The sequence below is a fragment of the Peromyscus maniculatus genome, chromosome 9 (assembly GCF_049852395.1).
Source record: "Peromyscus maniculatus bairdii isolate BWxNUB_F1_BW_parent chromosome 9, HU_Pman_BW_mat_3.1, whole genome shotgun sequence".
NCBI lineage: Eukaryota > Metazoa > Chordata > Mammalia > Rodentia > Cricetidae > Peromyscus > Peromyscus maniculatus.
Window position 1 is genome coordinate 101,437,069 of NC_134860.1, and position 27,966 is coordinate 101,465,034.

General features: G+C 40.0%; 1 protein-coding gene across 1 annotated transcript in view; it reads right to left on the reverse strand.

Moving 5' to 3' along the window:
- Window positions 1–26,612, reverse strand: part of Ednrb (endothelin receptor type B) — a 29,370-nt gene extending 2,758 nt beyond the window's left edge. Inside the window, exons 1-6 of the mRNA XM_006977975.4 lie at window positions 25,866–26,612; window positions 5,889–6,001; window positions 5,553–5,757; window positions 4,075–4,224; window positions 3,138–3,271; window positions 2,274–2,382 (exon numbers count right to left, since the gene is read on the reverse strand). Coding sequence (XP_006978037.1) covers window positions 2,274–2,382; window positions 3,138–3,271; window positions 4,075–4,224; window positions 5,553–5,757; window positions 5,889–6,001; window positions 25,866–26,348 — 1,194 coding nt within the window. The 5' untranslated portion in view covers window positions 26,349–26,612. The remainder of the gene's footprint in view (window positions 1–2,273; window positions 2,383–3,137; window positions 3,272–4,074; window positions 4,225–5,552; window positions 5,758–5,888; window positions 6,002–25,865) is intronic.
- Window positions 26,613–27,966: the final 1,354 nt, after the last annotated feature.

Here is a 27,966-nt window from a genome sequence, read left to right on the forward strand (position 1 = left end):
TGAATGGTGGAAAGAGAACAGACACCGTTGTCTACACACACACACACACACACACACACACACACACACACACACACTGCAGAACTTGTGCACCATAGTGTGCACACATCTATGTTCATACACATATTACACTCACACAGTAATAATAAATACAATTTTAGAAACTGAAAAGATGACTGCATTGGTGGCATGTGCTGATTTTTTGCAATTAAAAAAAAGGGAAAAAAACTTATGTGATTAACATTACTCAAAAAACGTCCACTCAATTTTTTAGTGTGTGTGTGTTTGCATATATATATATGTATATGTATATATATATGTATATGTATATATGTGTGTGTGTGTGTGTGTGTACATACAAATGTGGACATAAGAAGCCAGAGGGGGATGTCTCTGCTGTTTTCTCTATTGTACTCTCCCCTATGCCCTTCAGACATGACCTCTCACTGAATCCAAAGCTCAGGGTGTCTGACCAGCCGACCGCTCAGGTTGTCTCTAGGATCTGTCTTCATCCTGTAAAGCTGGTATTACAGGCATAGGCAGTCAAGCCTGGCTTTTTCCATGGTAGGTTTGAACTCAGATCTTCAAGCCTGCATAGCAATTGATCTTTCCCACTCAATCATCTCTTTAGCCCCCAAAGCCACTCTTAATTTTTGATATTTTCTTATTTACTTAAAAAAAACTGTGACAACTGTGAAAGCCAAGCATTTCCCTCTGAGCACAGAAATATGACAACTGTGCACCTGCTTGTGTTTTTATGTCTGTGTATAATGTGCACACGCTCCATTACCTGCTTTTTCTCACTTGACCCTGACATACACCTCTCCACACGTCAGCAAGTTTAATATCGCCTTGCTATTTTAACATACTTGCTACTCTCACAGGCCCTTTCAATATTATTATGCAATAAGAATATAAAGGAGGCAAACATCTTGATTTTGTTTTTCCACTTTTCACTAGAGTTTTAAATCCTTTAAAACTTTGTTCACTCTGTTTATTTTATGATAGACTATGAGTCTACGGGAAATAGAAGGTTTTCTGTTCTGTACAGAAGGGCCTTGGTTTTGATAAAAGTTCTCTTCTACCCCTAATGTCAGAGTCATGAATGGACAAAGACACTTTTAGCTTATTTAGTGTTTACAATGAAATGAATTTTGGTTTTCAAATAATGAGATACCAGGGACAATACCTCATTCTCATGTGAGAGGAAGCGTGTTTTACTTGGTGTTGGAGTACTGAGAGAATGAATGATGGATGAGTGCTATAGTGCCAACATCTGAGTAAGGTGTAATTATATTTTGCATGGAGCGACATATTGCCACTATACATAGAAGGTATAAAAGATGAAGTAGAAATGATTTAAACTTTTTATACTTGCTATTTGTGTGTGTGTGTGTGTGTGTGTGTGTGTGTGTGTGTGTGTGTGTCTGTGTCTGTGTCTGTGTCTGTGTCTGTGATGTATGTGCCAGAGAAGGCCATTGAGAGTTCTAATCTGGCCCCTCCACCATATTCCCTCAAGACATGGTCTTCTACTGAACCTGGAGCTAGGCTAGTGCCTATCAAGCCCCAGCAATCCTCTTGCCTCTCTCATCTCCGCGCTACAACTATAGGCATGTGAGCAACTTTGTCCTCTTTCTCTCTCTCTCTCATTGTTTTGAGATCGGATCTTATTATGTAAAGGAGATTGACCTTGAACTCATAGAGATCTGCCTGCCTCTGCCTCCCAAGTGCTGGGATTGAAGATGTGTGCCACTGTGCCCAGCACAGCATGCCTGACATTTATATCGGTTCTGGGGACTTGAACTTAGACATTCCTGCAGAGCAAACACTTTTACCTGCTGAGGCATCTCCTAGCCCTTGACTTTATTCCCATAGCACATAAGAAAAGACAATTAACTTATTTATAACAGACATTGTAGCTGAACAATAAAAAAATCTACCAAAATCAAAGGAAGAGTGCATTTCATTATGTTCCATTCTTGTTTCACTACATGACACTGATTATCAGTGCATGTAATTTTGTTAATCTGAGCAATTCCAATAGTGGTAGTGAGTGGCTACTCACTAATGGGTGATGTTGACAAGGATTTACAAGCAAATATATACTATAGTGCTTTGTATACAAAAGTGATTTTTAAACACATCATATATGCTGCAAGGCAGGGAAAATTATCAAGTTGCCAGCTCTCTCTAGATAAAAATATTAGTGGTTTTGAAGGCCTGTATTTGATGCCAGATCACAAGAAATGTTTTATTTTAGAGTATTATCTTACCTTAAAGCAGTTTTTGAATCTTTTGCTCACCAAATACAGAGCAATTGGATTAATGCAGGAATTCAAAGAAGCCATGTTGATGCCAATGTAGTCCAAAACCAACAAAAAGCTGCAAGAAGCCCAAAATGTGCTTGTAAAAATTATGTGTCTTCAAGTATATAGTTTATGCATGTCTTTATGTTTTCATGAAGAAAACCAAAATCACCCACATCCAACAATTTAAGTTTAACCACTAATTTGCTAGTGAAGGTATCTGTCTTCACCTCTCTGCCTGCCTTTCTCCTCTGACTCAGTCCTTGTCATCTACTCAGCCCTCTCCTATCTTTATCTTCCATATCCAGCTCTATTTTTAAAAATAAAGCTCTCATTTGGAAATGATGAGACTTTCAGAAAAGAAAAGGTTTATGTGTATATTGAAGACTCAGATCTGGTACGTTTCCTCTTGCCACTCACCCATCATTTTGACAACTCTGTGCCTATATATTTCCAGACTTTTCTTACATCTCTTTTATTTGTCCATCCAAAACAGGAGTGAAGGTAAAATTGTGAGTCTTAATTGGCCTCTAAGGATAAGAAAATAGTATTCTTCCCGCCTGTTAGGAGGACTGACGGAGAGACATCTGAATGGCAATTACACAATTATTTCTATTTTTCTATTTTTTAAAATTTAAGTTAGCATTCAGATGAGTTTCATCATTGGGTGTTCACACACGTCGTCACATGCTGCTCTTATTCACCCGTCTCGCTCAGCACCCTCCCCTCCCCTCCATCTTCTGCTCATTGGACTCTTTTCCCCCCCAATAGTCACCACCTCCCCTTTCATGTCACATGTGCCCCACGTCCACGGTAGTCTTCCTTTCTTACCTCAAAAGTTCACATCTGTGAGGATCACTCTGGTCATAAAGCGTGAGCTTCAGAATCCTGCTGAGGTGGAGCGGAAGCCAACAGAGAGCGAAAACCAGGACCAGGCAGAATACCGTTTTGGCCACTTCTCGTCTCTGAAATAGGACCACAAGCCTGTGTGAAGCTACCCCTTGGCATTCACAGCACACACTCTCCTCAAACAGGATATTTAACAGTATTTACAGAACCAAAGACCCAAGGCAATGAGCTTTCAACTACATAGTGTGAATTAGAATTAAAACTGCTAGGGATTCATCTTTAAAAAGTAAGGTTTTGGGAGGATGGATAGATGGCTCAGCAGCTTAGAGCACTTGCTGCTTTTCAAAGGACATAGGTTTAATTCCCAGAACTCACATAGTGGCTCACCACCATCAATCACTCCAGTTCCAGAGGATTTGATGCCCCCTTCTGAGCTCTATGGGCACCAGGCATGTGGTGCACATGCATGTAGGCAAACATTCATCCAACATAAAATAAGTCTAAAAATTATATATTATATATACATATATACTATGTATGTGTGTGACTGTTGTGTGTATGTGTGTGCGTGTGTGTTTCAAACGTGTGCAGGTCTGTAATCCCATCTGGGAGGCCGAAACCGAAGGATCTGAGGTTCCAGGTCATCCTTAAATTCAAGACTAGCCTGGGCTACCTGAGCTTCTATCTTAAAACAAAACAACAAAAGGTAATAGTTCTCTCTAGATCCTTTTAGATGAATACACAGTCTCTGAATAAGTAACATAAAATGTCCTTTGTTACAAAAATAGCAGAATGAAGGAAGAAAGTGAAACTATGTTCTAAGGTCTCATGTTAGCTATCATTATCCACATCTCCATCATCTTGAATTTCATCTTTGTGACTGTAATTATGGACCCACTAGACCCTTGCTTCCTCTTACCTGCTTTAAGTGATCATTTAAGGCGATTTGCATGCCACTCTTCTTCCTCAGCATTTCACAGGTCATCAAGGTGTAGAAGATAGCGGTAACAGCCAGTGGCAAGCAGAAGTAGAAACTGAACAGCCACCAGTCTTTGGCTGTCTTGTAGAACTATGGAGAAGGGAGAATTTTTATGATCAATACCTTCTTTAAAAAAAAAAACCTTATGTATCAAATGTCAACTAAAAGCAAAATATGTTCATAAAAGCGCAATGATTTTATAACAGGCCTTTCATATATTTCATAGAATTTCTTGGGTCATATCTACTGAAAACACAACTAAAGAACTGCATTAAATGAAATGAACATTACAGGACATAATTTTAATTCTTTGGGACAGTATAGTAGATTTAAGCAACTGAGCAAAATTCTTATGTGAAGATAAAGCATTGAATAACCAAGTATTTCAAATTTTAGGTATTATTAGTGTTAAGTATGTAACAAATCACAGTGTTTGGGTGAAGTGTCCCCTCTCTACTAAGTATGTTTAGTGTGAAAAACAGGCGTGAAGAGATCTGTATTAGCCATTCAGGTTCATAGTGTATACATGTAACGTTAATTTAAAAAATGCTTGTGAGTTTTACCTTTCCTGTGTTCATTTCTGCTGTTACCTTTTCAAAAACATTATCAATCCAGATATATCCACCTTAGAAAGGATTTTGTTTCCGATGTGGTACTCTCCCTTTAGTAAACAACAACCTCATTCTCTATTTCACATTGGCATCATCTTTGTGTGTGTGTGTGTTTACTTATTAATGAATGCATAGTTCATAAAGTTTATACAACCTTTGTGCATGTAAAATAGAAAATAGTCTTTGGTGATAATTAGACCAACCCCTTTTGTATTAACCAATTCTGTTGAAAAGACTCTTATACTTAGGATCTGTCTTTTAGAGACTAATATCCCCATTTTTCTTTCCCTATTTTCTGATCAAGAGTTCTTTAATAGATGGCCAAAATTATTTACACACACACACACACACACACACACACACACACACACACACACACATACACACAAACACACATAAAGGGATGAAGAGACAGGCTGCCATTCCAAATCCATACTATCAGGTATCTTCTATTTAAATATAGTTTAAGCCACTGCTTCTCTGACAGTGTTGGGTTGTCTTCTGTAGGTTATACAATAGTGATCTATCTTCATGGGACTTTAGATACAAAAGCTATAAAGCCACAGTCATTCTTGTAGGAACCTGATTTATCTGGATCCCTGCTATCTAGGGTGTTCTTGGAGAAGTAATTATCCTGATTCTTGTAGGTTGGGTCATTAGTAATGGTTAACCTCACAGTCTTGGGATCCAAACTCTTAATTTATGCCAAAGGTAGTCATAAATCAATAGCTTACCAAGGTGGGGAACTAGGGAAAATAGTTAAATATTTATAAGGGAAGTGCCAAAAGAAAAAGAAGGTAAACGTACCTGCATGAAGGCTGTTTTCTGAACCGGATGAAGCAGGCAGACCCTTAGAGACTTTCCTTTGTAGTCTGTCGTAATCATATCAAAACCTATGGCTTCAGGGACAGCCAGAACCACAGAGACAACCCAAATTAAAACAATTTCTACTGCTGTCCATTTTGGAACCCCGATTCCTTTAATTCGACTCCAAGAAGCAACAGCTCGATATCTGAAGATGTAAACAGAGATATTTTTCAAGCAGGCAGAGCTTGGTTTTATTGAATTGCACAGTTGACCCCCTAAGTCACATAGCAGTTATATGGTATTTAGGATCTCCTTGGCCTTAGAATAGACTCTTACCTGTCAATACTTAGAGCGCATAGACTCAGCACAGTGATCCCTACAGAAGCCTTCTGTATGAAGGGCACCATCTTACACATCTCAGCTCCAAATGGCCAGTCTTCTGCAAGCAGCTGCATAGAGGAGACAGGAAGTTCTGTTAGAGAGGCTTTCCTAAAGCTGCCTCTGAATTGATCTCTTAGCACATAACAGGCAGAGGGAAGGACTGCCCTTTGAAAAGCACCTGTGTCCATATGTACAACAGGAGACTACATTTGGAACAACACAAGGGTAGCCTGTGTGTGAGTTCATTGTATGTAGACGGTGGCTTTGTCAGGGTCTCATCTGCAAGCCAGTGGCTCCGGTTGCTTATTGTCCCTTTAGAAAAATAGAACCTGCATAGTTAATAAAGCCTTAAGCCTCAGGTCATGACCATGTTAAAATATAAGTTTATTAAACCAAAAAATCAATAGTCTTGTATGGAGAAGACTGGACTGCCTGCCGTGGGATAGTACTCTGTAGAGAGCATCATGAAGACTTAAGGTCTTGTTCTTATCAGTAGTCAGTTCATTTAACTAACTCAGCCAGAGTAGCCACACTGCTCCCTGAACACACCAGCTGTGTGCCTGCTACGGGGTATTTGGACTATGCCATTCTTTATCCCACACTCTTCTCACTACAGATAGAGATGTCTTCTCTCACCTCCTTCAGGCCTTGCTCAGATTGCCTCTCCTCACAGGACCTACCTAGATCACATTTCTACTCCAGCCGCTGGCCAGGCCTGTCTACCCGCCTTCTCATCCCTTTTTATTATGGTTCTTACTCACTCTTACTGCAAATAAAAGTTACTTTATTGCTTGTTTGGTTTTTGCTGTCTGACTCTCTGGAGTGTGAGACTGAGTATGAGTTCCTCAATTGCTTCGTATGGTGTCTGACATACAGCAGGCACTTGGCAAATATTCATGCTGCTAAAACACATAGGTACTGAGCAAAAGGATGTGGTTTTTTTTTCTCTTTCCTTATTTACACATTGTATTTTTCTTTGTCTGGCTTCAACCTCTACTACTTACTAAATGTAGCCATTTTCCTTCTGAGACACTGGGTGCCCCCCACTGGTAAATGAATCACTTTAGGTAGACATCTGGATCTCATATTCATGATATTTTGAAAATAAAGGAAACATATTTATAATCTATGGGTTTTGAAAACTCTTTTTTAAAAATAACCTTACAAAAGTGAGAAGTATTCTGAAACACAGTTGGATTTTTTTCCCCTTTTACTAGTAATGGAGACTCTGGTGAGTTTGTCAAGCTCGCCTGATTGTTGTGTGATCAGCGTGGCACCACAGGCTACAGAGTGTGTCTCATTATGACGGAGATTGGAAGAATGAACACAAGACCGATTTAATTTCTAAATTGGATATGAAAAATTACACAGATATTTGGAACAAAGGTTGGGAGAATTTCCACATGTGTACTTAATGTAGGGCTTTGGAAACTTACGGGGCCAGGCAAAGTAAGAAAGCAGTAAAGGGGTAGCCAGTGCAAGCCAGTCATTGGTGTCAGGAAGGTCACAAGGAGTGATGAGGTCTGGGATAATCTCTGTCTAATAAGGATCATGTGCTATTTGTTAAGGAACCTCAAATATAAAAATTTCTTAATTTTTCTAAAGAAATCAGAAATTGCAATTTTCATATAAAATTGTATAATGCATAAAAGGTTTCAGTTAACTCACATTTTAAAAGATAGTATTATGTCTATTAACTAAATAGATTCTACAACATGTATTATAGTTTATGTATTAGTCAATCACCTCCTGATTAGTTAATTCATCCAAGCAATGTTTATTGAGTATTCACTACAAAGATTATTCTAAGTACAAAGCAAACTAGTGGTGCTTATAGAAAATATGAGTCATTATATATGAGAAAATATAATGAGGGAAGTGCTTATAGAAAATATGAGTCATTATATATGAGAAAATATAATGAGGGAGATAAAAATACATCAGAACTTGATAAATGTCCAACAGAAGTAACCAAATCTTGAGAGCTGATGGGCTGTGTGGTGTGATGGGCTGTGTTATTAATCAGCTTCTCAGGAAGATCTCTCTGAAGAGATAATACTTAAGTGTGCAGTTGGCTGAAGGAAGGAGCAAACCATCCCAGAGCATACTAGGAAGCGAAAGGAGCAAACACAAAGGTCCTGTGGTCAGAACAAGCCCAGGGAACTGGAAGGATAGCAGGAAGCCTTCCAAGTTGGAAGTGGGTGACTAGTCAAATGAACAGGAGCTGAAGATGTAAGAGTTCCAGTGTTTGCTCAATGGTATCCACTTGCAAAGCTCTGAATAGGAAAATGGTAGGATGTTGTTTTTAAAAGGCAACTTGCTGCTGAGATTGTGGTAAAGAAAAGAAGGATTTGTATAAAGTGGTGGTGGGCTGGACAATGAGGTGCCTCATACTCAAATTAATAATCATTTTTGGTTATATATGTACCAAAAATAAGCTAAGCATGTCACAGGATAATTTACAAGCTTAGTTTTCAGAACTGTACATTGCTAAATGGTATACCAGATGTCCACTGACTTTGAGAATTCTGGAAATCTTGATTCCATTAAAACTTGCGAGGCTACCAGTTCTATTCCTGTGATCTTTCATTTTATACAATCCACAGCCATAGCTGGGGGGGGATTTGAGGTCTTGTCCCTACCCTTCCCAGTTGTTATTTTCCTGCTTGAACTTTCACTGAGCTTCTATTTCTCTACATTTTTAGTTTGTACTGTATATTAGGCACCTGACTCATATTTGGGTTTTGTATAAAAATACAGTGAGCCAGCCAGGAGTTTTGTGATCAGGGTGAGTTGGTTGGGGCATTCACACCAAGTTAGACACCATAGGAATACCTGAAGCTTCAGAGTATTTTCTTCTTTGGGAGAAAATGTACCTTTGGCACAAAACCCTTTTGAGTAGTGAAACTTCTAGGCTTCAGCGTTCTTTTGATTTGATTTGAACCAGTTGTGTGAGCCACCTCAGCACTTACAGAATTATCTTTCTTTCCATTTGTATTTGGTTTCTTAGGTTGCAAGCACAGGTACCTTCAAGGCAGTTTGACCTAAGGACTCTTGCTTTGAGCAACTATGAGGAACTACTGGGATTATTCTTTTGTTCCTCTTCTGCAGGAATAATTGTTTTGTGTGGTGTGTTTTGTCTATCTCCATGTCTTAAGCAACTCCAGTTTAGTCCTAAATTGCAGCTTTCAGCTATGGGTTGGACTGCTTTTACTTAGGAGCCTCTGAAAAGAAAGAAAATGATCTTTCTTTGTAACATCATTTGCTTTCAGTATACTTCATGTTCTGGAGGAAAATGGCTGAGAAACAGGATCCTCAGTGATGATCATGCCCTCTAGCTACTAGAATTGTACAAGGTAAAAGAAAAATGGGAAGAAGTGCATTACGTAGACGCCTTCATGTTACTTTATCAGAATGAACCTGATAGGTGCAAATGCACAAGTTTGCTTCAGCAGCAACAACCCCAGCCCATCCTTCCCACACGAAATAGGAGGAAGAAGGAAGAAGAAGTTATTTCTGAATTCACCAGTGTTCTGTCGCCACAAGTTTTCCAAATAGTGCTGGCAATTGCTCTGTCCTAACTATTGCTCCTTTGGGTTGATATTCAGGTTTTGTGAACATCATATTAGCTAGATAACCTCAGTAGTTCCCGAGAAAGCAAGAGAGAACAGATATCTGTAGCTAGAGTGACCCACAGTCAGGACAAATCTTTGTCACCCGCCAGTCCCACAGCCACTCAGACCCAACCAGGTAAACACAGAGACTTATATTGCTTACAAACTGTATGGCCATGGCAGGCTTCTTGCTAACTGTTCTTATAGCTTAAATTAATCCATTTCCATAAATCTATACCTTGCCACATGGCTCATGGCTTACCGGCATCTTCACATGCTGCTTGTCCTAGAGGTGGCTGGCAGTGACTCCCTCTGTCTTCCTGTTCTTTCTTTTCTCCTCTCTGTTAGTCCCACCTATACTTCCTGCCTAGCCACTGGCCAATCAGTATTTTATTTATTGACCAATCAGAGCAACACATTTGCCATACAGAACATCCCACAGCAGATATCTCATACATAGATCAGATCCAAAAACACTCCTGCTAGACCACAGACAGCTGGAGCTCTCTAGGGCAGAGTCCAAATGAGACGTACATAGTGGTAGCATGCTGTGCCTTTGAAATTATGCAAATGCATATTGATGGGACTTCAACAGGAGAAAAATTAAAGCATCTTCAAATACAGGAGATTAAATAAAATTATTGGGAGGACCTCTCAGAATTTTGGAGGTGCAGCTATTGGGTACAGAGATTCCAATTTTGTAGTTCCAAAAAAAGAAAAGATAAATATGATTTCCATTAGCCCAGCTGCTCCTCAGGTAAAAAGAAAGTGAGTGGTACTTTAAGAACTTGCATCTCACACATAATGGAAATTGCTCTTCATGCTTATAACAGCAGAGGTCTAGTGAAGGATTTGAAGAACATCAGAAAATGTAGTAGCACTCACTCAGAATGTTGTATGGAGAATGGAAAAGATTGTGACAAGAACCAAAAGAATGAATAAAAATGACGCTTCCTTGGATAATAATCAGGGCCTTACAGCAAGGAAGAAGACCTGGGAGGGATGGAAGACAGTCCTAAACCGAAGAAACCACAAGAGTGGGAAAATAAGGTAAAAGGTTTATCAACAAAAACAGAATTAGAAAGAATTTCCTTTCCTTCATCCTTCCATTTTATTTAATTTTTAATCTACAGTTTTGCTGTATACTAATTGTAGAAAGTATATATATACACACATATATATGCATATATATACATACATATATATTGTACATTGACTGTATCTAGACCCTTCTCCTCAGGATCCTCTTCCACCCATCATCACTCTAGTAGCTCAAGTCTCTCTTAATTCTTCCTGCTCTCCACTTCTCTTTCCCAGTCTCTAGTGCCCACTATACCATCCTGTAATTCCACAAGCTTTACTTAGTGGTTTCTATGTGAGTGATAAAGGGATTGCTTTGTGATTAAATAACTCAGGAAGTATTCAAAGTCCTAATGTCACCAGGAAATGACACACTTCAAGGAGAACACACTCTACCAGAAAGACAGTGAAACGAAACATACTTTAGAAAGAATGATTTCAAGAATCCACCAAGAAGTTAATTTTACACAGAATAAGGTGTCCATACTATCTAGCATCAGATAAGAGTAGCACTTCGGGACAGGATCCAGTTACAACCATATTAATGAACGTAGGAGAGATTACTAGAGAAAGACCTGATACTAGGGAAAGGAAAGCTCAATCATTGGCTATTTAAATTGTTGTTGTTGTTGTGTGTGTGTGTGTGTGTGTGTGTGTGTGTGTGTGTGTATGCGTGTGTGCGCGTGCGTGCGCACACACATGTATATGTATGCCCATCTCCACATTGGAGGGCATTGGAGTTTCTTAAGCTGGAGTTATAGGTGTCTATGAGCCACTGCAGGTGCTAGGCACTAAACTCAGGTCCTCTATAAGAGCAGTGTTTTAAACTACTGGGCAATCATTTTAGGCCCTGTTCACAACTCTTCCATGAGGTCCTATATTCTATTCATGAGTCTGTTTCCAATCAGTTGTTCTTATAGACTTATCAGTTTGAGGATTGAGACTAAGCCCTCAAGTCCTAAAAAGAACAGTGAACTTGGAGCCTTAAAACAGGGCAGAAGCTAGGATGTTCTGCTCACTGCCCACTTGGATTTTAAATCTGCAGTGATTAAACCTTAAATATACCACACCCCAATCAGGTTCACCCCATCACAATCTGACTGAGCAACCAATAAGAAGTGGACAAGCAATCTGATCACAGACACTTAAAACTTCTCTTCAAAAGAATTTCTTCAACAGACAATGACCAAAGACTACCTTTGATTTCAGGTTGTTTATTACTGTCTTAGTTAGGATATTTTCTTTTTTATTGCTGTGAAGAGACACCATGACCACAGCAACTTTCACAAAGCAAATATTTAATTGGGATTGTGGCTTACAGTTTCAGGGGTTCAGTCTGTTATCATCATGATGCAGAGCATGGCAGCATGCAGGCAGACATGGTGCTGGCTACATCTTGATCACAAGGCAGCAGAAAGTTGACTGATTGTCACATTGAGTTAAGCTTGAGAAAAAGACCTCAAAGCCCACTCCTATTGTGACACACTTCCTCCAACAAGGCCACACCTCCTAATAGTGCCACTCCCTTTGGGGACCATGTTCTTGCAACCACCACAGTTACTAACATAGATGTTTGTCTCCAGATATCTATCTCTATATTCTTGTTTGTTTGTTTTTTTATTTTCCTTAAAATTAATCAATATGCTTTCTATTTACATTATTTCTTTCCCAATCTTGAATTCATTTGCATTGGCAGCTCTTTGATCAGGATCTTCTAAAATCTGACCTAGGCAGGATATTTTACTGATTGTTGGATATGTCATCCAAAATCCCTCTTGCTTTGTGACCATACCAGCTTCTTGGTTTTACCAATAACTAATTTTCCATGGTCCCTAACTTTACTGGAGTGTCTGATAGAATTCAAAGTAACATACCAAGCAAAGATAACTACTCAAGAGGCCATGTATAATCAGTCCATACTTTTTAAAAGACTTAGTCATTTATTTTATGTATATGTGTGTGTGTGTGTGTGTGTGTGTGTGTGTGTGCTTGAATGTATGTGTGTGTGCAATGGTTCATGTGTAGGTCAGACGATACTTTTGAAATAGAATCAGAGGTGATTGTTAGCTGTGGGTACTGGAATAGAACCCCAGTCCTCTGAAAGGGAAAAATTTGCTTTTAACTATCGACTTAACTATCTAGTTCTAGACCTCCCCCCCCTTTTTAACTCCTCTATGGTGAAGCTTTAATTCTGTCATAGACCCCGAGGATGGACATACCCTGGATCCTGTTCTATAATAAAAAGTAGCATTGTATTTCCCTTTCTCAATAGGAGTTCAGCTAAATTTTGTGTAAGGCAAAACCACGTGGTGGCCCTGTCTTCCAGGATTATCTTGGCAAGAAAAGTAACTGCCCCCTTCCTCTTTGTTTGGCCTATAGAGGACTCGGTACTTGCTATCTTCATGGTCCACAGTCCCCCTATTTTAAACCTTTAAAGGTCAGTTCATCAGAAGACATATATTACCATGGTTGTAAAATATAGAATAATTGAGCTGGAACCCTTTTCCCCCCGCAGACTAGCTTTCAAAGTGCTGGAAAGTGTTGTGTAGGTTGCTGGAAAATAGAACACTAGTCTTATCTAACAGTGAACTCCATGTACTATAAACCAAACTGCCAAGCAAGATGTGCCAATGTGTGCAACAGGGCACCATTGGTATAGTGGTTACCAACCACTCTAGATATTTATCTTGGTTAATGGCAAATACAACAAATAAAACATTGACCAAATGTTCAAAACACAGTGGTTGTAGATCCCCTATTTTACCTAATCTGTAAAACCTGTATAAATCTAAATCCTGTAGCCTAGAACACAATTTAAATAATCTATTGAGGCATCCAGTGCATTCCAGTTGGGTACTTATTTGTAGGGGTTTAGAAGGAACCCTAGGCTTGAGGACATGTCTGGACATGAAGAACTTGTCTATTGGGATATCCTAGGATATCCAGCCTCTTTCACTAGTTTCAAGAAACTAGGTACTGGGCCATTTCTCTAAGACCGTTCTCAATATGTGATCCAGGTAGTAGGAATTCCTGATGAGTTTTTGGCATGAAATGCTCAGAGTTGGGGTATTCATGAGACTTATCTTGAGAATAGTGAAGCCATGTAGATGGGGGAACTCTGGGCACCTTAGTTCTGCTCCAGCAGCTGTAAACTTAGTTATAAAAGAATTGCTACTTGCCCCTGAATAAAAAAACCTCAAATGGCTAGAATGACACTAGTAGACCCTATCTCCTATAAATAATTCAGGCCATAATATTCTGCCTAATCATTCTCATTGTCCACAGATGAATCAAGAAAATGAAGCAAAATTAACATTTGCATGTTGTCTGCAAGGTGCCAGGTGCTTTATGATATACTTCATATTTTTTGTTTTTTGTTTTTTATTATTGACTCTTCAAAGGAGTTCTGAGGAACACTATGCCTACTGTTCCAATTTTGCAGAAGGGAAATCTGAGGCACTTAGACATTTATTAGCTTGCTATGATGATTTTATACATACCTACACAGTATATGGTGTATCTCCCTTCCAAAGATCAAGCTTATTTACCTTCGCTTGGTTGAGGTTAGACTTAACAAATTCTTTTTAATGTATAAAATATGGCAAACAGAAATGCATGAATGTTTCTGAAAAGTTAATAAAAGACATGCAATGACCTTGCCATCTCTCTGGATTCACTTGATCTGGAGGGGGCCAGCTGCTGTGTTACAAGAACATTCAAACATTTCTCTGAGTGGCCAACATGCAGAGATTTGAGGTCTCCTAAAACCAAGGAGCAAGGTGGTGACAAGTGTCTGAGCCAGCAAATGCTTGGTCGAGGATTCCAGGAAGTGCAGGGCCATCCAGTCTTCGGGGTGCACCCTGGTGAAAGAATCTACGCTGGAGTCTTCCAGCTGAGCTGTTCCTCAATCCCTGCCACAGGTCTGAGCCTTGAAACTGTACGATGATTTGTTCTTCTTCATCTTAACCCTGTCTGGCTCTAGTTAACAACTTATGTAACAGATACACATCTGCACCCAACTGCATACCTCTAGAGTCTGTGCTTGTATCCAAGGAGATATCTGCCTAACAGTGTTTACAAAAGCTGGCCTTACAGAAAGAACATGTTTAGATTAAATAAAACTGTTTTGAATCCCATAGCTGTGTGCAAAATATCTATCTGCAGCATAAGACTGTGTCCTAATCATCTAATGTGATGGTTAACTTTAAATACCTACTGATTGGCAGACATTATGGGGTGTGGGGGGACTAACACAACCTTATTTTTGAGTGAAATGGTATGTTCAGTATCAGGGATTAAATCCAGTGTTTGGCTCATGTGAGGTAAGCACTTACACTGAGGTATATTCAATACCTCAAATTAACATTTGAATCTTTGGATTTAGTAAAGTAGATTACTTTCTGCAATGTGAGTGGGCATTTATTGAGAGTCTGAATAGAAAAAAAAGTGCAAGAAGGAAGAATTTGTCACTTTCTTTCCAGCCTGATTGCTTGAGCTTGGACTTCTCTCATTTTATGTGGTGCTTGAACTAGGAATTAAACCAATGACTTTCTTGGTTGACAGACTGTTGGACTCAGATAGAGATATACTACCATGTTTGAGCTTGTAGATGGTAGATAGTGGAACTTCTCAGCTTCACAATACTCTAAGTTTCCATATCTATCTATCATCTATCTATCTATCTATCTATCTATCTATCTATCTATCTATCTATCTATCTATCTATCTACCTATCTACCTCTTTTCTTTCTTTCTTTCTTTCTTTCTTTCTTTCTTTCTTTCTTTCTTTCTTTCTTTCTTTCTTTCTTTCTTTCTTTCTATCTTCATCATCATCATAATCTATCATCAATATCATATACTATGGATCACTTTTTCTATCCACTCATTTGTTTATTCTAATAATTCGTTTTGTGAAGAGACTTGGTTTAAATCTCAAGCTGTTTCTTCATATCATATTCAAATATTTGGTTGTTTTAAAATTATTCCTTCTTTCTCAAACTGAATCCAAATATTTTAATACTACCACCTTGTAGGTAGATACCAGCCATAAGAAGAATTAAGATGTATGAGTGTTCAGTCCAACAAAGGGGAAGCGTGCTGACCAATTAAAATGAGCTTTGTCCTGCATCTAGGTTCTGTTTTTAGCTTGATATTATTTTTGGCTCAGCTGAGACATTGGACTATTGCTCTTCATACCACTGGGAGGCCTGCAGCACAACCTCTGACCCATGTTATCACAAAATACAGGCAAACATAAACTTGAATCTGTAACAGTGCTGTTCTCGTTCAACAGAGAGATAGTAAGGAGCCTGCTCATAGCTGAGTGATTACCACTCTCCAGTCTACAATTTTGAAGGGAAAGGGACTACAAAGAAGAGAGCATTACTTTTCATCAGCCTTCAGTATCTCCCACTTTCAATTTCAAGCTGGCAGCTGCTGTCCTGAGAGGTAAGAGGGGAGGAAAGAGTGCACACTGTTGCTCCCGTTATTCTATAGTAATGAAGAGAACTTCAGACCGTCTCTAGTGCTCTTCCTTTACAAAGCCCCAAACTGACTTTTTAAATGACATGCTTGATCCATCTTCGCTATTTAGACACTACCCTTAAGCTATCTAACCAAAAAAAGTAAAGTGAGAAGGTTTTGTGGAGACCCAGCGTGGTCTGTTGCCCTCCGACAGAATCCATGCCCACTATAGATGATCAGCTCTGTCATTCACGTGGTCTCCAGTGGTTGTCTTTGGGAAAGTCAGTGTTTGGGGCTTGTTGAAGTTGCAGAGACAACCACTTCTTCAACACTTGGCTCTTTATTGAAAACCTGTCAAGTTTGTCAGACACCTACTCTTTACCAAGACAGAGTCTTTAAAACCTTGTGAGTGGACATTTTTAGACATTTTTAATGATATGTGAAAATTTCACTCTTCCACCAATCATTGGACATTGATAGACTTTAGTGAAAGAAGAAGCAACTTTATTTTAAAGGCAGCAACAACACATTTCTTATTTCCAATTTTTGTTTTTTATCTCTGGGTTTTACCTCTTTAATTGGATAATTTAAGGGTTTGACCTGATGTTGAATATGAACCAAATGTGATTAAAAAAATCAGTCTTGGTCTGAAACTATTACGGTAGGAGGAATGCAGCCTAGCATGGCGTGAGATCCTGGGTTAAATTCCCATCCCAAAAGAAAAAAGAAGAGCATCAGTGTGTCCTTTCTATAGAAATTAAACTTATAGATACTTTAAAAAAAATCAAAGTTGGAGCCAGGCAGTGGTGGCGCACGCCTTTAATCCCAGCACTTGAGAGGCAGAGGCAGGCAGATCTCTGTGAGTTTGAGGCCAGCCTGGTCTACAGAGTGAGATCCAGGACAGGCTCCAAAGCTACACAGAGAAACCCTGTCTCAAAACAAAACAAAACAAAATGGTAAGGTATATAATATATATTACGTATTTGTCACCATGGTGGGCCAGTGAGCAACAACTCCTGTAACTGACATCAGTTTCTACTTCATTTTGTCTTACCTAACTCAATACCTTTTGTTAGTGACGGGTCCCACAGGCACTGCACTGTGGTGTTTATTTGACAAAATGGCACATTGTGTTTGTACTGGCCTCTTTCCCCTGAGGCTTGCTTATACTGATTCCACAGCACATTTTCTCTGAGTGATAAAAGCAAACAAATAAACAGTAAATTGAAAATAGACACCATCAGGCCGATTATAAGAATTGTACTTAATATGGCCACTTTCATGTCTTTAATTTATAATCTTTTCTAAGTTTAGAAAGAAAAAGGCATGAGAACCCAAATAAGTTATTTCAATATCAAATTATAAAATTATTTTTATATTACATAGCTGTTAAATTTTTTTCTAAAAGGATAAGTAACATGAGTAGGGAACAAATACTTTCTATAAGGTTATTAAACAAATACAAAATCCCTTCAAAAAGCTTTACATTTTTAATTTCTCTTTTTAATTAAAAATTACATTCTTGAGAATTAAATGGGGGGAAAACCTGTTAATACCCAGCTCATACCAAAAGGAATCAAGCCTATAAAGCCAGGAAATACCAAAGCTAACCATCATGCACAAAGAAATGCTCACTCACCTCATTAACCACACATACCATTTTCTTTTCACATTTTTAAAACTAGGAGTGTCCACTGAGTTTTGAGTAAAAATTCCTGTAGAATGTTTTCATGACATCTAGAGTGCCCAGAACTATGCCTAGCACACGGCGGCCACTCATTAAATGCATGTTGAATAAAAATGAGTGAACAAGTGACTGAATTTGACTGTAAGACAGAAATGGATGCTGAGCTTTGTCATAATGCTTATGGTCTCATACTGTAGATGTATTCTTTAGAGAACGGAGAGGCCAGTTTGCGTTTGCCCTTTGTATCTGCTACCTAGCTGATTGGATTCTCTGGCCACAGAGCCAGGACCTCTGGGATGAAGGCTCAGCGGTGAGCTGAGGTCTTGTTGAGTTCTGGCTTTCCCAGCTGACAGGAAGAGGTGAAAGGTAATCCCTCTCCCACAGCTGTCTTCCTACTACAGAGCTGTCAAGGAAGTGACTGACATGAAGCAGACTCTGCTGCTTCTCTCTGTGCAGAGAGATCCTGTGTTCTTGGATGGACCTCAGTGCTGGCACACACAGGTGCTAAGAGATGATCTCTAAGAGGGTGGGTGACAATGCATAGGAGAAACAGCCAGTCGCTCGTGTCCCGTGACACAGCTGGGAGCATGTGTTTGAAATGCCTGGCATTGGAGAAGAGCTTTTACTGTATAAGCGCCACACTAAGTGAATAATGGTGTGGTTACATGTTCAAACTTTGGGAAAGAAAATAGTCTTCTTCTTTTTTAAAATCTCAGTTTCTTCTAGCAGATAAGTTTTATTTTGGTGGGAGATGGTTGAACTACTGTTTTAATAAGATTGGACAGTCTCACTCATGGACATCCATGTCTGAACTGCTTTTATTTATACACTGAAAGAACTTATGCTATTTTTCAGGCTAAGTCCATAGCATTATATATATATATTATATTATATTATATTATATTATATTATATTATATTATATTATATTATATTATATTATATTATATTATATTATATTATATTATATTATATATACTGTGCCCATGCCTTCAGGGACAAACATAAATTACAAGTGCTTAGCCTGGATCAAAATAGTCTCTCAAACATTAGGCTATGTGGGCTAGAAATATGTGACCAGAAATTATATCAACTAATGCCCCTCAGGACAGCACTTAAGTAGATCCCAGTGTGCACAGTGACAAGCAGAGTTGTGCAAAGCAGATGCCCTGGGAACCTGCTTTATCTATTGACACATCGGAGCATTCCCCTCGTGACTGACTGGAATGCTGGCTTTGTGGTGTCAAATAGAGTGCTTGTAACAAATCTCTAGGAAAATCAGAAATACAAAACTATTGATAATGCTTCTTAGGAGAAGTTCAAGTTTACTTCAAACATATTCACTATTACTATCACAATGAAATTTGTTTCTACGTCAGTAACAGGCATGACAAAGAAAAATAAAGGTTATTACTGTCCTATTATCTGAACTTAAAAACATACCCACAGTTTGTGCTTAAAAGATTTCTTGACACATTATATATTCTTAAGAAATCCAGCTAAGAGAAATAGCAAAACCATTAGGTTCATTTATCTGAGCTGGATCTTCTAAGAAGATCCCCCCTAATTCCAAAAGAGACTGGAGAACTGGGGTCCTTTTAGCCACAGGACTCCGAATAAACATAGACGGAATGAATGTAACAATGGTTTTTAAGTCATTTCATATGATAGTTAGGCCCAGCAATGTCTGTGTAATAACTTATGGGACACTGATAATCTATGCTCAGATGTCTGAGTTCTACAGAACCTGAAAGCCCTTTAAATCTCGGGATGAGGGGAAGAGGCTGTGTACAGTGTAAACATTCTGAGGTTAGTTTGTCTTCTTCCTGGAATCCACAGTGAAACTGAAGTGGGGAAGTGGAGCCGGAGCCCCCAAAAGAGAGAATTGCTTGGGAAAACGCTTCAGTCCACTTGACTGGTCCATTTTTGCCTCAAGAATGATGTTGCCAGCCTTTTCTACCCCCACTCTCCATTCGCCTTCCCACATTCTCCACCATGTTTTGGTCATTTTCTTGTTCTACATTTTCACTGGAGAGTCTACAGGCAAAGAGTGAGAACTTAATATAAACCACCAAGAGTACAGAAGGCTGGAATTAGCTGTGTTTGGACCAAGGTATACTCAGACACCACAGTGGTATGCATCTAGAAACATAGCCAACTTCTTGAAGACTTTGCAAAGTTCTGAAGGAGACTGTTTCACATCATAAATTACAGCTAAAATCTTATTTCATCTCAGGCTTTCTCTGTCAGCACACTCTAAATCACTTAATCATTTATTAGCATTTGACATGTTTCTCTAAAAATAATCAACTATAGAATATTAGCTACACAAAGATAACCTTATATGGTTTTCCTTGTGAAATGAAGAACAGAGTGTCTTGGCCTTGACACAAGAGCTTGGCCATGTCATCGTCTTGTACAACTATGAAAATATTTTCAATTTTGAACAACTCACTCTACGTGAATAAGGAAAGAAAATAATGTGAAGCCTTTGATAGATAAACCTTACAATGTTGAAAGAAACTTTACACAGCACTTTTAGAGGCTTCAATTCATGGAGTGTTCAAGTGTCAGATCAAAGGCAAATGTAAGCTTTCACTGAGAAGATCCCAATGTTTGCTAAGCATTTTGTCTCAGGAATCTGCAGCCAACATGTGAAGCAATGCACTGGGGACGTGACGTCTTTAGTTTCTGGGTTACTTGAATCTGCTATTGATCTGTTATTTGGTTTGACCAACACCCTCAAACAGAAGGGATCAACTTTCCCACTTCTTTCTAGTTAGACATTTGTAGAAACTCTAAGTGGAAAAGCCCCTTGATCGGATGTCCTTTGTATGACATCACTTGTGCACAGGCATTCCTCTCTTACTGGCTGGTGGAGCCACTCTACGGAATGTGCATAGAGCTGTTTGTTAATAGATTCCAAGTCACCCAGAGACAATAGCTTTCCCATGTATTAGCTTTTTTCTCAGAGACTAATTTTCATGTGCTTACTTTGGGCTTCTTTTTTCAACAAAGATCACCTTGGTTTCATTTTTGGAACAAAATGCTTCTACCATCACAGTATCTTTAAATGGCACTAAGATATAACTGAAATATCTCAGTTACTTGACTGGTAATGAGAGCATTGTTATTAAATTTGGAGGATGATGATGCTCCCCTCCCAGTGACGTTGAGCCCTCTTCTGTCGATGAGTCTACATATTCTTCCGCTTTACCGGGAGGAAAACTGTCACCTCAAAAGTTAACTCTGAGGCTGGTCCCTCAATGTTTACTTTTCCAATTAGTTAATTTTACTCAAATTTGTTGAGAACTACAAGGGATCTATGTAGGGTAGTGAGAAAAGTGAATTTGTTTATAATGATAATTGATGGTGTCACAAGCAAAAATAAAATGCCTGACTTCCTGCCATGGTCACCTCATTCAAAACTCATTTGAGGGTTCAGTGAAGGACTCTTACATTTCGACAGGCCAGCAGTTTAATGCTATGTGTGCTCCAACATACCTGAGTAGATGTGTAGAAATGTTGCCTGTTGGGACTATGTCTCTATAGCTCTCTCTCTCTTGTGGTGGCATACCCAGTCTTAAAAGCAAGGCCATCTAACATCACTCCAGTGTGTTCCTAGGGTAATTTTCGGCTCTTGAGCACCACTGCACACAGATTCCATTTAGATCCTTATCACAGCAGTTAACATAAAAATCCAATATGCCTTCCAGTTTACAAGCAGGGTTTACAAAGTTCAACTTGCTTACATGAAAAGGAAGCAATTATTTGAGAAATGTATATATTCAGTTATTCTTGTAAGTACAATACAAAAGAGAACCACATCTTAAGTAAAATACAGAATTAATTCAAAAGCTCATTATTTGCTCAAGAACTTAACAATCTATTCCCAGCTACCCATCAATCTTTTTAAAAATATTTTACTGCTAAGCCAAACCAAATTGAAGCAATGAACCAGCCAATGAGTAAAATATTAAAGTGCTTTAGCATCCAGAGGTACTCTCAACTATTTTGCTTTCTACACAGCTTTGATACCTGGGCTAATGCAACTCAGTGGTCAGACAGCGGGTTCTTATGTGCAACAGAGTAGATGCCTCCATCATTTTAGTGTAAGTAGGAAGTGCATAGTAAGCAGCTTGTGAATAAGGAGAGATTAAGCCTTATATTGGGTATTTGAGCTATAGCATTTAGTTCAGGTGTATATACACACCATGTCATCATATATACACAAGCATATCACAGATGTTAAGATATGTGTATCAACCTAGAGGCATTATTTAAGGTAGTAGTCAGAACCAAGAGTACAATAATAACATACAATATGACAAAATCTATCAAAATTGCAAATACATACACTTTTTGACTTAGCAATTGTAGTTTTAGAGATTTACCCTTTAGAGGCAATTACACATATGCGTGTGTGCAAACTTGTGTGTATGAATTGTGATGTTTATAGTCATGTTTGTAATGACAGAAGATGAAAAAAAAACACTCCAAACATCAATTTCCCTTCGAATTTTAATACACAAACATTCTAATAGCTTTTATTACTTGCTTACTATGCACTAGGCCCAGGGCCATATGCTATCTGTCTACTTATTTATCTACAAATTCATATGACATTTGGTATCATATCCTTGTGTCATTTTAAAATATACACTGTGGATGATTGGATTTTCCATGTTTTCGTCCGTTTTATGTTCTGGAATGTAAGCACAGCCTTGTGCATCCCAATGTGAAGGATTCAAAGAAGTTATTGTTTCACACATAATTTACATGAGTGTTTGAAGTGTTTAATAGTTTCAGATTGCTCAGGTTCTTGAGACTCTCCCCTGGCATTCAGCACAGGGTCCTCTTGATAAAGGATACCACAGAGCAGAATGGCTCCAACTGAACGTTCCTAGGTACCCTGTGCTATAAAGAAGCATGGCATGACCATGGCAGGGCATGGCAGGGCATGGCAAGGCATGGCAAGGCAGGCAGATTTCCCAAGGTTGTCAGCTCCTTGCCAGAATTCATGTAAAACCTTGCCCACATTTTAGAGTGACTTCAAGGATTGACAGTAGTTGTGACATTCTATGGTTTGTCAGCATTTGGAACTCTGTATTGACCTTCAGATGAATGCAATAGATTCAAAAAGATACTTCTGAGCTGCTAGGGCATATCAGTAAAAGAGCTGTGGGACTCTGAATCCTCCCAAATTGCATATATTGGATTTCCAAAGAGAGTTATCACAACCTGTCAAAGAGTTAGAGCTTACTTCTTTAGCAATCCAAAGCTTTCACTTTGGAAGACATTTAAAACAGCAGTCACAGTTCACTAAAGTTATTCTTTAGGAATGATAATACCAAATGATCTGAAATTCTAAAGACATATTTTATAAAGTTACTTGCTGCCATAATTTTTTAGGGGAATAAAATGACTTTTAATTCATTTTAGGTATTTTGGTAAATAGTCTTTAGAATAGCACCCACTAACAATGTATATTATAGACTATCTGAAGAGGACTCCCAGACTTCAATTCTGACATTTCAAATGAATTCTGAAAATGTTTACCATGTGTCTTACTTAACGTGATCATGTGTCACAATTCCACCTGTGCACCAAACTGAGGTCCTAAGGAAGTTCAGGCTGGAGAAGGATGTGCTCTGTTTTAGCATTCTTGGTATAGTGTGATAGGGAAGGTCACAGGTTCTAGGACAACATAATCTGGGTTCAAGCCCAGAGTAATCAGTTTCTGATGGTGTGATATCAAGCAAGTTACTTCTTTACCTCTTCAGTGATTTAAATTAGGGTTGATAGCAACACATTCTGAGTCATGTCATCCAAGTAATTTAATTAAATAAAATGAGTACATATTGCCCAATAAATAGTGGCCACTGTTATTGCCCCAAACTAAACCAAAGGCAACAACGCAGGATTTGTAGGAATTCATACTGACACTCATAGTTGTGGGACCCAAGTTGATGACTTGGGTTTGTTTCAGACAGATTTAGATGACTAACTGTTTAGTTTTGTATATAATGACTCATCAGTTTGTTTCAGAAGTAAAAACACAGCTTTAGTATATTGAATAGCTTCAGGGCAAAGGATATAACTTCCCAGGGAAATAATAGAGGAACTTTGAAAAGAAATCTGCATGCTCGGTCAGATATTCTCAAGTTTATTCAAAGTGTCATTTGACCAGACAGAAAGCACAGTGGTCTCAGAAGAGTCAATTTATATCTGGTCTGGTGGCAACATCAGGGAAGAAAATGTTCTCAACCCCACCTTCCTCACAACCGTTCAATGGCTGGGTGATGTAGGGAGGCTTGTAACTTGGTTAAACGTATAGGTCAATTAAGGCTGTTCCCAACAGAACTTCCATCAACTTTCTGTGCATACCTAGCAAAAGTGGATTCTAATCTCCGCTGTTTTTAAATTCCTCACACTTCCCACTGCAAAGCTTCCCAGTTCAGTTTTGAAGAGATGAACTGACATGATTCCCTCAGCCACCATGGAAAGACCTCACTTACCACTCTATAGGAAGTAAACCAGTCACTGCTGATCCTCCCAGAGTGGTGACTACACCCAAGGAACTGTTCAGCCTGTATGTCTCCAGGCAAACCCACGGAGTTTGTCAAAGCATTCGCTACTTCAGATTTTAGCATCCTTTTTTTTTTTTTTTTTTTTTTTTTTTTTAAATTTCTGGTAGCACTTCCCTCCAGGGTCTGGATCCTAATCTATGTCCCATCTCTAAGCCTCAGAAATGTCTGGAATTCCCTTAAAATGTGGCTACTGGGATTAGGATTCCCAGAGACCGATGAAGGGAAGTGTCGAGGGCTGTCTTGTGATAACGACTCATGTCACTTAGGTTGTAGTACTCCACGTGACCTTCCCAACCCGTGTACAGAGGCCAGGGCTGGCCTTCAACAGGTCCACAAAGTGCACTCTCATTCCTTTACACTTGGGTTGTTTTTATGTGTGACTTTCTATTGCTAAGAACGGGAAGCAGTGCCACACATTGGCACAACTCTAAACACTTCTGGCTCTCAATTGGTCTGTTTTTGTTAACATCACAAATTCACCATAGGTGAGCACTAGAAACTTTATTGGGGAGTGGAAGAAAATGAGATTCACAGGACATGTCCCAACTTCCAAAACCACCTGGAGTCAACTTTGTGGATCTTCATGACCTGCCTTATTCTCTGAGCCTATTTCTTCTGATAACTGTGGAGATCACAGCAATGTTACTACTGAAAATTTTATAGACTTTATTGCAGAGTTCTCCTCTGTCTTGTCCATGAAATAAACAGAGACAGTATCAGGAGGCTTACATTTTGGGATCTGACATACTGGAGCCTGATGGCCACCTCTGCTTCACGGAGAGCCCTTGAGCCTCCGATTAGGCATCTGTAAAATGGCAATAACTGTCTGCTTGTGGGTTGCTGGAATGGATAAAGGAAGTAACACATCTAACCGAACATATTTATTCCATGAAGAGTATCCAAGGCTTCTTGCAGGAAGGAGTTAATGTTTTACTTACTCTCCAGTCTGGGCCTCTTTCTTCCAAGCCATTTGTTTCCCAAAACTTTACTGGACCCTTACTTTCTGGGTCCTCAAAACAATGCTTTCTAAAATAACCTTGCCCATCTAAAGATGTAAAAATCTATTTGGGGAAGATTTGCATTCTTAACAAACTCCCAATTAGTGGACCATATTTTTAGAGGCTGTACCTAGAAAGACTGACTTCAGGATTTGTGATCCTCAAACGTTAAGTTTTGTCATAGTCACATAGAAAGGATTTTTAAAAATATATAACTGCAATCATCTACTCCAGAGCCCCTGATTCAGGATGCTTGGGTTGGGGGACTCCAATTCTTTCTAACAGGTCTCCAATTATAACAATGTTACTGCTCAAAAAGCTACACTTGTCAGAGGCTGAGAAAAAAAACCCAGAAGAAAATGTGGTTCAGCGGTCACTAGTAGAAGAGGAGCAGTGTCCTTGAGGAAGCCCTCCCCCATACTTTAAAGGTTATTTCACTTACCGACTCCCCCGCCCCCCGCGCCCCATCCCTCTTCCAGCCCCTCACATCAGGTGCATTACCTTGTAGACATTAATGGGGATGTCGATGACGATGTGTAGTAGGTCTCCCAGAGCCAGACTGGCAATCAAGATATTGGGACCATTTCGCATGCACTTGTTCTTGTAGATGATTCTCAGCAGCGTGGAGTTCCCGATGATGCCTAGCACGAACACGAGGCAGGACACAATCGTGTTGATGTATTTAAACGTCTTGCTGATCTCAATATTTCGTTGGCACGGAGGAGGGAAGGATCTTGGCCGGACTCCAGCCACCCTCCCTCCCTTGGGCACCTCCGCAGGTGCTAAGGAACGCGTCAGACTCGAGTTGGAACCTCTTGTCCAGGAGGTCTTAGTGGGTGGCGTCATCACCTCTCTAGTCCCCAGAAGAGACGGTGTAGCTTGGGCAGGTGGGAATCCTCTTTCCTCTCCCCAAACTCCCAACAAGCCGCAGGCCAGCAGCAGCGCCACCAAGGCGCGTCCGCACTGGCTTGCCCGCGGCTGCATGTTACAGCTTGCTTTAGTGAGAGTCCGGTAGCCGCTCCGCTGTTTTCAGTCTGGAGACCAACCCGGGAATGAAGACAGGACACTTTTGTCAGCTACCCCAGCCAGCCACGCCTCTGCAAGCACTCACACTAGCCCGGCCGCCACTACCCGCGTAACAGTAACTTAAGTTTGCGCGCCAATGGGGAACTTGGGTGTGCGCCACCCGCCCGCCCGCATTCAGTCTCCTTCCTGACCCTGCTCGCTGCGTTTTAATCCCCAGCTCCTGGCCCTGCCATAGACCAGTCGCGATGGGGCGGAGCATTTTGACAAGGGTGTTTCAGACAGGGGAGGCTGGGTGTCTCAGGGAAAGAACACTCGTGTTTGCCGGGAAGAAGCAAGACCGTTTTAGCTAAGCGTGGGGACCCGGCACCTAGCGGCCAAGGGCATGAGTCAATGCTCAGCACGGACTGAGAGAATATGAGCATCAACTTTCGTGTTTTCCAAGTGACTTCACTCAGTCGCTTTACAACACAGTCTCAGTTTGAATCGCTGTGACGTGTAAGTTTTACTTACTCCCAAGTCCCCAAACTACTAAGCCAAGCGGGGAGCCTCAGAGCAAGATCCAGTCTCACAGATTTTAATTTCAACACTAAATCAGAGTGGTTAGTTACCTCGCACGAATTGGAAGCCCCAGGCTCAGAGCCACCAGCAGGGAACCTCCTTTCCAGGTCCTCGAGCTGCCCAGGGGGCTTGCAACTCGCAGCGGGATCTCAGCTGCTCCCCAGCACGCCTCCTTCAGCTTTGGGCAGCTCTGGCTCTGACGAAAGGCTGAGAGAATGCCAGACAGTGGGTCTTCAGCAGCTCACTGGGGTCTCGGCTGTCCCCAGACAAATACTTGTATTCATTCGTCCCTTCCTCAGCATCAATCACCGCCAGACCCCTCCCGCGTTTTCTGAGCGACCTTGCCACAACCTTTCCCTTTGGGCGATCCCTGGACAGTGTCAGCCCCAGCTGCCCACTGAACGGGCCAGTCCTGGCTCAGAATTGTGTCCCACACGAAGCTGTTTATGTGCCGTTTAACTAAGATCCTAACATACCCCATGGCACTCTGGGAGCTGGAGACTAGGGCAAGGTTCTGTATTAACCTGACTTCTCACAGAAATGTCCCATAGTGGTACTTGAAATCTGGTTGGTTTGGGGGGAATTGCCTTTAGTTTTTTGTTTTGCTCTTAAGTTTCAAGTCAACATGACGGGCAGGATCCTTTCTTCTCAGGCGGAGGGATTGCCCAGCCAAAGGATTAAAAGACCTCCTCCGTTGTGTGCTGTGCAGCCCCTTTCCTGCGTGCTGAAGTGTCATCAAACCCCTACGGGGATTTTCCTACTGTGCCCAAAAGGGACTCGAGACAAGAGACAGGAAAATAATCAGGAAGCCGACTCGCAAACTCAACCTGATGCTTGTTTTACCAGACAGAGCAATGAAACATTTTTTTTTTTTCCTGTCGGTTCTTGAGTTCCGTCCTTATGGCAAAGAAGGGAACGTCACTTATGTGACGTTTTGCTCAAAGCTATGAGGTTTGCGTGCGTTCCTCTGCTGTCTGCAAGATTCGGTAGAGCCTGCAAAGTTTAAACAGCAGAAGAA